This window comes from Acomys minous (genome assembly GCF_964271855.1).
Source record: "Acomys minous genome assembly, chromosome: 6".
Classification (NCBI taxonomy): Eukaryota; Metazoa; Chordata; class Mammalia; order Rodentia; family Muridae; genus Acomys; species Acomys minous.
Window position 1 is genome coordinate 75,788,762 of NC_140487.1, and position 13,429 is coordinate 75,802,190.

The following is a 13,429-nucleotide window of genomic DNA, read 5'->3' on the forward strand; positions in this document are numbered from 1 at the left end:
AAATCTTTTTGTTAGAATTCTCACTGTTCTTGAAAACTAAGCAAAGCAACACTGAAAGTTTAAGAGCTAAGCTGCCATATGCTTTCCAGAAATACAAGTGTTTGAATTTCACTTTTTAAATGTTAAAATGGAAGATGGAAAAACAATTTTAAACATGCCTTTATCTTTCTCATGTTCTTCTAAATTTTGAACATGGCGTACTAAGCCCTAGCGCATCATGGTACCACAAACAATTTTTGGAGTGTCATGAACACAAGTTAGTAAGTCCTAACTCACAGCTTTATTTGCATGAAGTCAAACATAAACTGGAGGCTCTGACGGATGCTGCTTGCTGACAGCATAGGACATAACTGTTTACCTGAACTAGGACTAAATACTGGCTGCTTCCTTTCCATGGTTCTTTTATACCGTGTAAATTGAAAAGCTAGTATTATTTATTTAATAGTAGTCAACTTCTAAGGAAAGTCGTATTTTATTACAGTCAAGACAAATGCTATACACAACTCTGTGTGCCAAGCCAGACTATCCCTAAGCTATTCTATTTTCAACCTATACAAGTAATTTTTGCAAGTTGTTGTTGTTGTTTTGGTAAAATGTTAACAATTTTTGATCAAAAGAATAAATGGTTCCCTAACAACAGTGCCCGCTGCCCGTTTGTCTTTCCCTACAGCACTGGAAGGGTGCAGGTCTCCCTCGGCACCGTACTCCAGCCATGCATTAACAAAAATGTAAAAATAAGATCCCTTCAAGCAAAGTAAAACAATCTATAGTGAATCAATAAATAAAGCCCTGGCAATGTGCTGCTATGTAAGACTTCAGCTCAAAGGTGGCGCCGGGCACCATTCTGTCATTACCTCCTCTCCCCAAGCAGTGGGCATGCCAGCCGACACAGCAGAGCACACCTTACGTCTCTGCAGTCTGAAGGCGGTGGTCAACAGGTTGACTAAGTAAAATTGCCTAAAAAATTCCAAACAGCTACTGTTTTCTTTGACTGTGATAGGAATGAAGAGAGGCCCATCCACAGTAATTAAAGTGGTTTCCATGTCATTTTGATGTTACTATGATTGCCTTGTCCATAACACATAACATGCTGAGTTTAAACTTAATCTAGAATGTGCCAAATTTCTACATAGCTTTGTAATGTTTCTAATTACACTAAGTGTATTTTAGTCTAACTGGAAGGAAAGTTCTAGATTTCAAACTCATTATCAAATGATTCTAAAGTTCTTCCAGAAAAACAGAATAAAAAATATTAGCAGGCTAAGCTGTAATTATTATAGCATGTGTGTGTGTGTGTGTGTGTGTGTGTGTGTATGTATATATATATATATATGTAAACCTCTAAAATTAGTTTTTCCTAATACTGCTTTATCTACTGTATACTAAAGTTTTAAATAGATTAGCAATTACATAAACATTAAAATTAACAGTTCAATATGTTATCCTATACCAACCAACCCCCCAAATATGTAAAATAACCTTGGCACTTCCTGAAATAGTTATCTTTATTACCTGCTAATAGCATCATCAGTTAGATAACAAACTATAAACATCTAAAATAGACCTCTAGGGCTGGAGACATGGCTCAGAGGCTAAGAGCACTGTCTGTTCTTCCAAAGGTCCTGAGTTCAATTCCCAGCAACCACATGGTGGCTCACAACCATCTACAATGAGATCTGGTGCCCTCTGCTGGCAGGCAAGCACACATGCGAGCAGAATATGTATAAATAATAAGTAAAATAAAATAAAAATAAATAAAATAAAATAGACCTCTAAGGCAAAAATTACTCAGCACTAGTTAATTATACTATCATGTAACAGCATCAAACCTGATGATCAAACACCAATTTTGGTCCACCATCAGCAGCAGTGTCTTCACTTAGTAACATCCAGGTATTGGTGTCAATGTCATAACGGTAGAAGTCACTTTTTAGAGATTTGCTGTTCCTCACAGAGGAATCCAAGTAACGGCCCAAGGTGTAGATCTGCCTCCGCTGAATGTCAATGCACATTTTATGACATGATCTGGCACTAGGACCATTCTGGAAAAAGAGAGGAGGAAAGGAAAAAATGGTGTCAAAAGCAAAGAGTAGAAATGTTCTCTTCTGTTATATTTCATTAAAACTCGTAACAGGCAGGGAATATGGGTCTAACACTAGACTTATAATAGGTCTCTAAAGGAAATCAAAAGAAGCAGTGGGAGACAACATTTTACCCTGGAAATGGTTTAAATCTGCCATGAAAAAGGCATGAACTATACTATACTTTCCAGCACCTTAAAAAATATTCATTGTATCATGTACTAACTACACTGTGTTTTACTTGCCTTGAACACAATCCAATTCCCCATTACACACCACAAACTAGTTTAAGGCATATTGGACTTTAAAAGTATTGTGAACAAAAATAGTTATGTACAAAATATGTTTATGGTGTGTGTGTGTGTGAGAGAGAGAGAGAGAGAGAGAGAGAGACAGAGACAGACAGACAGAGAGAGAGAGAGACAGAGAGAGAGAGAGACAGACAGAGAGAGACAGAGAGACAGAGAGAGAGAGAGAGACAGAGAGAGAGAGAGAGAGAGAGAGAGAGAGAGAGAGAGAGACAGAGAGAGACAGAGAGAGACAGAGAGAGACAGAGAGAGACAGAGACAGAGAGTGTGTAGCCTGAGGTCAACATCAGACACTTTGGTTTGATTGTTTTTTCTCTTACTGACTCTAACTTGTTGCAAGCTGACATAAAACTAGCCAGTACAATTCCTCAATTAAGATTTCTTCTCCTCAAATATGTCTAGGTTTCTGTCAGGCTGACAAAAACCAACCTGCACACTTGCTAAATTTTGTTTACTATGGCTAGATGTGTTTCACTGAATCCTTACAAAAACCCTCTAAGGAAATCATTATCACTACTCACCAAGTCTAAACTACTAATCACAAAACTAGAAAGTGACAATGATATCCAAGACTCACTGTAACCAGATTTAAAAACATTATGAAATCCTTTCATAGATGGTTGTTTTTCCTCAGAAGAGAGGAATGAGCAAAAATCTAACTGCTAATAAAATTTATATGTGCATGACTGAGATGAAAAGAAATAGGAAGACTGCTGAATGACTAACAGGAGGCTGGATGCAATCTGGAGGAAATAAAAAACCACTGCAAGTCCCCAAGGCAAGACAGAACACAAAGTAGCTATACTATAGGAGGAGTAACATTATGTAATTAACTTGATTAAACGAGGAAATACTATACCAGAAAAAAGGCTTGACCTTAGTAATTGAGAGAATAAGACGAGTGGACTCTGTACTTTCACATTCACACAAATTATTTTAGAGATTTTAGAGGTTTTCTTGTTTGTTTTTTGTTAAAAATTCACAGATAAGGTAGAACTTTTATTTAGGGGGAGGTTTCTTTCATGGCTAGATAACCTCATAAAGAAACATGGAGTTATACGCAGCAAGCCCATGCAATGTTTCCTTTAGTATAAAATTTTAGTTTTAAACAAGAGAGAAACAGAACAACAGAACCTCTTGCTTCAGTCAAAGCAGCACCAGCACCATGGCAATGACAAGTAAACTACACCCCAGGAAGGAAAAAAGAGAAAGAAATGAACACAACAGAAATTAAAATAGAAAACAAGAACTGGAGGATGCTAGCTTGTAGTCCTTTGGAAGAATGACAGTATTTTAAACTACCAACAAAGTTTTGTTTTTTTTTTTTTAAATAAAGGAGAGAAAATTCTATCAACATCAGAAATAAACTCAGGAATAGCACTTAAAAATAACAGAAATTACAAAAACAAATAATGTTTATTAAGCAAGTATAAGCAGAGCAGAGTATCAATAGTAATGTCGGGGGTTGTTTCTCTCCCATAGGGTGGCCTTGGGTTGGTCCTGGCATTGCCTGGACCTTCCCTCAATCTCAGCCTCATCTGCTCTATAGTTATCACTGCACATTTTGTAGGCAGGGTGAACTTTGGGTCAAAGTTTTTGTGGGCGGGTTGGTGTTCCCCTCTCTCTATTAGGAGACTTGTCTAATCCTCCTTAGTCTCTATCGCCCTTGCTATTAGGAGTCTCTACTCAAGTCCCTCTCATATCCCCCAGGGAGCAAGCATACCATGACTTAGCTCTCCAGGTTGTCACAGAGATGCCCTGCCCACAGTTTCCCTGTAGCCACGCCCCCCTCATCTCTCTCTGTGTTCCCTCTCTTCAACTACTACCACCCTAAAAGCCTTGCAGACAGGAGTTAAGTGAAGTTGTCCCCTGAGAGGCTCTATCTAGCAGCACCTCAAAACAGATGCTGAGACTCAGAGTCAAACATTAGGAGATACATAGGGAACTTTAGGGAAAGTGGGCAGTGGGGGAGGGAGGTGGCAGAAAAGGACCTGGAGGTGATAGGAGCCTCACAAGGAGACCAACAGAGCCAACTAAGCAGGGCCCACAGGGGCCTGCTGTGGCTGAAGCACCAGCCAAGGACCATGCACAGACTAGACCTAGTACAAAGATGTAGCAGCTAAGGGCAGCTCCGGACTCATGCGGGTCTCTTAGTAAAAGGAGTGGGGCTGTCTCTGACACGGACTCTCTTGCCAGGACACAGAGGAAGAGGACACACAGTCCTGATACAGCTTGATGATCTGGGAGCTGGGGGCTGAAAGAGGGGCTCCCCTCTTCTGAGGATTGGGAAGGGGAATGTGGGAGAAGGAGGGTGGGTGGGGTTAGGAGGTGGGGAGGGATGGGGTACAACCAGGATGTGAAGTGAATAAGTAAATAAATTTTAAAAAAGAAAAGCAAGTACAAAAAAAAAAAAAAAGAAAGAAAAAGAAAAGAAAAGAAAAGAAAAGATAAGAAAAGAAAAGCAAGTAGGTGTGTGGTGGCACATGCCTTCAATCCCAGGACTTGGGAGGCAGAGGCAGAGGCAGGCAGATCGCTGTGAGTTCAAGGCCAGCCTGGTCTACAAAGGGAGTCTAGGACAGCCAAGGCTAAAGAGAAACCCTGTCTCGAAAAACAAAAAAAACAACAAAACTGTAGGTAAAAATTTAACAAATGTAATATGTAGATAAAAATAAAACACAATCCTTGAAAAAATATAACTTACCAAATGTTATGAGACATCGGTAAGAATAGAGAGCTCTTCCATATAAAAAGTGAATTTATCATTCAAAATCTTTCTATAACAACAGACTCAGACATACACCCTGGTAAATTTTATTAAACATTCATACAAAAAATTATCAATTTTAGACCAACTCCATTTTAAAATCTGTTCTACTCAACATCTAAGTTAGCTTTCTGCAAATAACAGCACTGAAGTCAAACTGCCAAAATGCAGAGTTAAGAGCAGAAGACCAAGGGAAGGACGTGCAGTGAGAACATCTTAAGAAGGTGCACATAGAGGTAATCTTTAACATGCTATTATCATTAGGATCTAGGGATTAAAAGGAAAAAACTACTATTTTCCCCCCTATTTTTCGAGACCAGGTCTCTCTGTGTAGCTGTGGCTGTCCTAGACTTGCTTTGTAGACCAGGCTAGCCTCGAACTCACAGTGATCTGCCTGCCTCTGTCTCCCAAGTGCTGTGATTATAGACGTGCGCCACCAAGCCTGGCTAAAACTACTTGTTCTTATTTTGTGTATTGTATGTATTTGGTGTACATGCATATATGTGTATTGTCTGCATGTATAGCATCACAAAGACCAGAAAGTTAATGGGTATCTTGAAAGTAGACAATTGTGAGCTGCCATGTGGGTGCTGGGGACCAAACTCAGGTCCTCTGGAGGAGCGGCACATACTCGTAACTGCTGGGCCATCTCTTATTACCAGGTCCAGCCATTTTGAAAGGAATATTCATTAGGAAGTCTCTTGTAGGAATGCAAAATCAATTTTATGGCTGAAATAATCACGGTAATTTGTTACATTAATAGGACAAAAGATATTAATACCAACACAAAAGGAATTTTTGACACAATTCAATACATGTTCATGATAAAAAACAAACGAAACAAACAAAAAACCCACAGCAAATCAGGAATAAAAAGAAAGGGCTTCAATCTGGTAGAGGATTTAGAAAATTTGAAACCTAATTTTCACTTAAACAGTAACAAGAAATGTTCTACAAATAAGATCTAAAGTCAAGGATGTTTATTCTCTTCACCTCTAACAGTGCTCTGCAGGGTTAACTTGGAGGTAAAGAAGAGAAAGAGTAAGAAAGGCTGACTCTAGTCACATGACATAATTACAGAAAGTGGACTGGTAAAGCAGCACAAGACAAACAAATGCTTCTCTCTGGGGTCGTTCAAGCCGTCTAGAAGGTCAAAGTTCTTTCCATGAAAACTCTTAAAACATTTCTCTCCTTATTCTTATTCTTAGGCAAAGTTCCCAGAGGCTACATGGCTTTCTGATACATCAAAAGTCTGAATGCGATGTGATTCAACTATTTCAACTACTTTCTATTAATTAAACATTAAAAAGACTTTTTAAGAGTATGAAACAATGCCATTTTTGTGTAAAACGGTTGTCTCAAAAAGCATTTATGTAGTTTTTGGAGATCCAAAGTAGTGGTTTTTCCCATGGGCTATATTGGGAAAACAATTACAACTAAGCAAAGTATGCTTATTCAGCAAAGCACAGTGACACAGGCCTCTAACCCCAGCACTGGGGAAGCAGATGCATTCATTGTTCAGAAATTATGACTAAGACAGACATTGTCTAAAAGAAAAGAAAAGAAGTATATCAAAATGGACAAAATCTGTTGCCAATGATATAAAACACATTTTAAAGAAACAGTCAGAACTGTGGAAGACTGCCATTGATCTTGACACCTCCTCCGTGCTCAAAGACTTTTCTACTGACACTGAAAGTGATATGAACAAATGTGTTTGGGGATATTATATAATAAAATATAATTTTCAAATGACCAACACGTAAGTGGAAAAGTATGTACAGGTTTTATAAAATCCATCCAACCAGCAAATAAGAAAAGAATTTTAACGCAAAAGATATAAAGAGCTATGTGATACAGTCTACCTGACAAACTACCATTAAAAACAAATATTTGTCTGTTTGGGACAGGAGATCAAGGAAAGTGATACGTAGTTCTGAGATCCATTTTCTTGCCCCAAGAACAGCTAAGCATGGTCCAATTTTCTTAATTTTTTTATTTCGTAAAACATGTCTTACGAGAGCAAATATATAAAGACACTCGAACCTAACTGTCCTTGACTAGTCATTAATGATATCTATAAAAATCTAAAACAAAGTCATTTTTTGAAAACAGTTCTTAACAAAAATATATACAACTATTGTTGTAAATTAATTGATGTTAAAGGTATTTCTAACAGTAACTTTCAATAAGCATAACCTAAATAGAAAAAACATTAAGTGTTTTTCACGAATACAAAATCCTAAGATTTGAAAATTACTAATACAAATAAAATCCAGTAAGAAAAGCCTTGTCTAATTCCTTCTTGCTCAACTGTCCTTTAAATGAAGTCAGAGATTTTAAACAAGAGGCACAATTAAAATAAAATAAAATAAAATAAAATAAAATAAAATAAAATTATGCATGTGCATAAATGACATTTTCCAGCACTACCTTTACAGAAAGCTATCCAGTCTTTTTAAAGAAGACATCTCTTGCTATAAAACTCATTTTTATTAGTACTATTAGCCTTGAAAAATACTAAAGGTGAATCAGGGTTAATAAAAATGCTTTGTGCTTACTTGTAGTGCCAGGAAACCCAGGCTCTTAAACAAGGTAAGTACTCTACCACTGAGCAGCATCCCCAGGCTTTCATTATTTCAGTCTAGCTTTCTTTCATTATTAACTACTTTAAAGAACAACTCAAACCAATAAAATTGTACTTGGAGCTCAGTCTTTCTATTAGCTTTTGATCTGTTTTACTAGACACTTGTTTAAATAAATTCCAGTGATTAAATTAATTTTGCTTCTTGATTGTATAATACGCTTTTAAAATGCTGAGATACCACCAACAATAACCTATACTCACTTGTACAAAAAATTAGGTATGTAAAATAGTAACTACGGAATGTTAGAAACGATGGTCTATTTAAGCTAGGACAATATTACCATTCAGTTCACAGAGAGACCAATTAAAGACATTTAGGCATTGTCTTAGTCACTGTTCTATTGCTGTGAGAGACATCACAATCAAGGCAACTCCTTTGAAAAAGAACATTTAACTGGGGGCTTCCTTATAGTTTCAGAGATTTAGTCCATTATCATCATGGTGTGGAGCATTGGCAGCCTGCAAGCAGTCACTGGAGCAGCAGTTGACAGCTACATCCAGAACCATGGGGGTGGGTGGGGGGACAGACAGACAGACAGACAGACAGACTCTCTCTCCCTCTCCCTCTCTCCCTCTCTCCCTCTCTCCCTCTCCCTCTCTCTCTCTCTGCATGTCACGGGCTTTTGAAACCTCAAAGCCCACTCCCAGTGACACACTTCCTCCAGCAAGGCCACTCCTAATCCTTCACACACAGCACCACACCCTGAGGACTAAGCATTCAAATACATGATCTATGGAGGCCATTTTTATTCACCACAGGCATCTATATAATGAGTAACAAACTATAAGAAACCTGAGCTTGAGTACTGAAACATTTTCTTAGCTTCAAAACAACAAAATGTTCTCATCAAAATAATCACTGTGGTTTTTAACTACATATTAAAATGTACGCATATGGTATAACAGTACAATGAGCGGGCATAGTGACACATGCCTGGTAGTCAGCACAGAATAGAGACAGACAGGAGGAGGGAAAAGACAGCCCTGAATTTGAGGCCAGTCTGCCCTATCTAGCGAGACCATGTCTCAAGACCACAAAACATCTGTACTACTTACTCATAAAGCCTCACATCAAAACACCTACTCTCCTGAATTTGTATTTATAATTATTTTGCCTTACTCCAACACTAACTTTTTAATTAATTTACCTCATCTGTTTACTTACAAAAGAATAAGCATATCTATTACTTAATAAATAAATTCTAAATAATATGCTTCATGCCTATCAGGAATTCAGACTCTAGGTGGGAAAACAATACAAACCAGTTTCAGGTGAAGGTGGGCACACCAAAGGAGGGTTAAGTTCTGCTTAGAGAGTCTCAAGAAAGGCTACAGTGAGCAAAGGAAGTTTAACCCGAGCTTTAAAGAACACACAGGCTGAAGCTGGAGAGAGATCTCACTGAGAACACAGGGAAAACACTGGCAGATGAGACAGTGAGGACATGGTACAAAACTGCAGAAATGCTAAGTGGGGCTGTCACACACAGTCAGGGCACACTGCTGCGAAGTCCCTGATGCCAGACCTACATGACATTTGGAAGCTTTCACTTAAGTAAAAGAAATTAGAATAGATACATTGTTTTATTATTGCTTTCCGCCACACTTCCCCATACCCTTTAACACCCTACCACATACTGACTCTGGATATTTTTGTTTTCTGACACCTTTTTACATAAGACACAAAAATAATGTGGGAGGTTCTTCATGGCTACTTCATCCCCTGGCAGCCCTGCCCTTGCCCTGAAGACAAGTCCCACTTAGTCTACAGAAAGGTGAAACAACTAAGTAAAACACAGCTATGTAGTCTCCACTGAAGCAATCCTAGGCTAGCCAATAGCTGTCTCCCAAAGGAGCATGCCTACTCATAGAATGACCCAGCCAACCTACTTACTGCCCCACAAGCAAATAAATGCTTACTACTAGATACCATTAGAGTGCTCTAAGTGACCAATATTAGAGATAACTCAACAGGGATCAAAATAAATGTTTCTAGAAAGACTATTCATTTACTAATTTTATTTGTTCAGCGGGAGGATCTAAGTGTGTGGCACAGGTTAACTTGGAACTTCCCTACGTAGACCCAGCTAGAATCAAACTTAAGGCAACACCTAAAATTGTGCTCAGCATGCTCTTAGAATTCTGTAATTCCAAGAACATGAAGAAGTACCACAAATGAAGGCCAGTCTAGGTAACTTCCTAAGTTAGGAGGGATAGGGAGTTGAGAAGGGAGGGAAGAGCAGGAGGAAGACAGAAAAAAAATATTAAAAGGAATTGGAGGGCTAGGCATGATGGCACACACCTTTAATCCTTGCACTCAGGAGGCAGAGGCAGGCGGATCACTGTGAGTTTGAGGCCAGCCTAGTCTACAAAGTGAGTTCAGGACAGCCAGGGCTACACAGAGAAACCCTGTCTCAAAAAACAAAAACAAGTGAACAAACAAAGAAATAGAGAGGAAAGGACATTTGAAAAGCAGCACTGATATCAATGGACCTTTGACATAAACTTGACATATCACTGAATAGGGAAGATTTTAAAATGAACCCTATGCTTACTGGAAGAATAGTTACAGATATAATTAACTCAATTCAAAACAGCAGAGAATAAATAAGTTGATTTTAGATATGTCTGTGAGGACAGAAATAACCATTTCAGAAAATGATACTCAACACTGAGAATGGAAGCCTTTTTTTTTTTTTTAAACTTGGGATTAAAGAAAGAATTAGAATTTCAAGGACTTGCAGAAAAATAAGTCTTATCCAAATGATTAATCCTTGGAGCAGACTGAGGAAGCAAGAACCCAATTTTCAAAGAAAGAAGGGGGGCTGGAGAGTTGGCTCAGTGGTTAAGAGCACCGTCTGCTCTTCCAGAGGACTCGGGTTCGATTCCTAGCACCCACATGGCAGCTCACAACTGTCTGTAACTCCAAGATCTGACACCCGCACACCAATGCACATAAATTTAAAATTAAATAAAAATATATTAAAAAAAAAAAAAACAAACAAAGAAAGAAGGCACACCACCAGATATTTCAAATCAGCTTTCCTAAATAAAAATCAGTGCGTTTGATTTAGGCCTTTTTTTCTTTCTTTCTTTTTGCTATCGTTTATTTTCCAATCTACAATCGGAAATAGCTTAGATGGAATATACAATAAAAGTTCTACAATGATTTAAAGAGAAAGATAAATAATATTTTCTTTCTCTTCCTGTATATAATCATGTAATTATTTAATTCAAAGCATAAATCAAAAGCTAGAAATGCTCCATTTATGCATACATAGGCACAAACACATGTATAGATCCTATTTTAATTAAAATAAATATCACTTATAAAAACTGACAGGTTTAGCTTTATGATGAGGATTCATTCTAAGAAATGCATTGTTAGACAATTTCAAATATGACTCACAATATCTTATAAGCCCACCACCATGTACATGGGCATTATTAATGGCTAAATACTGTTATGCAGCACACGACTGTACAGTGGAATAGTGTGGGGGAGGGCGGTTAAAATAGTGAAACACAGGGTATGAGAGACCTGCAAAGGCTCCCGCTCCCAGAACTCACATGGGGGCTCACAACCATCCATAACTCTAGTTCATGGGGTTCTGATGATGCACATACACGCATGCTGGCAAAACACTCATATACAAAATAATGAACAATATTTTTAAAAAGCTAGGCAGTGTGGAACTATAACATTAAAAGCATATTTTTCCAAAGAAAATACAAGTAAGATGGTAGTAGCTAAACTAGCTCAGGGACACTGCACTTTGAGGCCCTGGGTTCTATCTTTACCAGTGCGATGAAAAAAAAAAATGCTGGAAACACTAGAGTGCTGAAGCCTGAAAAGTTATTATACAATTGCATGAAAAGATGTTATACAATTACATGTCTAAGGTAAAGTAGCTTAAAAATTAAAATTAAAAAAAAAAAAAAGAAAGAAAGAAAGAAACTTGCTATTTAACTCTACAGAATAGACTTGGCTATATATACCAGTAATTGATGAGTCAGGGATAGAAATTCAAATGTAAGAGTTCTTAAATCTAATTTATTTTCTTACTTCATATTTCTTTTGCTTCCACTGTTGGGAAATATCAGAGAAGAAAAACCAAGCATGCAGAAAGTATATAACCACGTCCCTACTGTGATATAAATGAATGAAAATACTAGGAACTTGCCTCTTTCTCAGTGTCTCTAGAAATACATGTCCACTGGTTCTCCTTCACACTGTATGCCCAGAAGTCAGCAAGATCTTGTGTTCCATCCCAGCCACCAAACAAATAAACAGTCTCTATGAAAATCAGAAAAGGATGTATTAAAAAAGGCCGTAAGGACAAAGGGATAGGTGCCAGACTACCCTCAATTATTTCAAGTAACATTTAAGAAGGTACTTTTCACAAATTTTACAGTGATTATCTTTAAACGTGTAGCTTTCAAAAATGTACTCCAGCTGTTCTCAAATGTAAGGATATAAACAGACTGCTGCAGAACCAGATTTTGAGAAATTTCTTTAAAACTCAGATCACTAGGCCATGTCCCCCACGATTCTGACACCAAAGTTCCTAGTGACTAGAGAGCCTATGTTACTGAAGAATCCCAGAGGGATCTGGTGCAAGCAGCTTACGAATTTGTTGGGCCATGTACAGTTTGTATTTATCAGCTTACCAACACAGCAACATTTTAGCTACTAAATACTGACAGAATTGCTCAAAACTTAGAGGAATACACAGTGCAAAACAGTAACCCGAGGACACATAGCTGCTACTGGGGAGATGGCGAGGACCAGGCTGAAAGGGATGTCGCCCTAACGCCAAAGCAATGGTTAAAACTAGCTAAAACTTAAGAATAAAGTTACACACAACACTGTAGTCCTATAAAACTTGGGCTAATATTTTCCAAAGATTAATGTAATACCTTGAGAAATGAATATTTTGTTGCTCTAGGTGTCTACTGCATTTATAGATTTTGTCACTGAGTGAATCTTTATATATAACACTATCGTGGATCCTTCCCTATACAACGCCTTTCCTTTTGTTAAGTACTTCCCCCTTTGTGAATATGTTGTGCCCACTGATTACAAACTGTCAAGCCATTGAACCTTTGAAGTGTGTGATTTAAGATTATACACACAGCAGCTAACATCTAAATAGTGACTAACCTTGAAGACATACACTTCAAAACTGTGTGTGGAGATACCGTACGACAGAGAAACCTCTTTCTAGTCACAGCTGGGTTGTCATCTAAGGTTTTGCCATGTTTTCATATTTCTTCAAATTTTAAACAAATTTTCTAAGTAAAATGTCCATAAATGCTTCACCTGCTCTCAGAGTAAGAACAGCCCATTGGAGAAAGACTGAGTTCTAGTGCTAAGTGGGCATTCTTGCAGGTTTGGTCCTAGCTGGTGGCGCTATTTTTGGACTTTCTGGAAATCTCAGAAGATTTGTTGTTGTAAGAGGTGGGTCACTAGGAGTGTCTCCTTTGCGACAATCTGCTACCCTGGCACTCTTGTCCTCTTTCCTAAGCACCATGGTGAGAGTCGCTCTGCCACCCTCTCCCTATATTGGCAGACAAAATCCTCTAATGTAAGCCTGAATTGTTGTGTCAGGTGTTCTGTCACGGTGACAAA

General features: G+C 38.0%; 1 protein-coding gene across 1 annotated transcript in view; it reads right to left on the bottom strand.

Moving 5' to 3' along the window:
• Positions 1–13,429, bottom strand: part of MKLN1 (muskelin 1) — a 125,908-nt gene that overhangs the window by 45,309 nt on the left and 67,170 nt on the right. Inside the window, exons 9-10 of the mRNA XM_084786347.1 lie at positions 11,982–12,094; positions 1,830–2,042 (exon numbers count right to left, since the gene is read on the bottom strand). Of these exons, the coding sequence (XP_084642473.1) occupies positions 1,830–2,042; positions 11,982–12,094 (326 nt within the window). The remainder of the gene's footprint in view (positions 1–1,829; positions 2,043–11,981; positions 12,095–13,429) is intronic.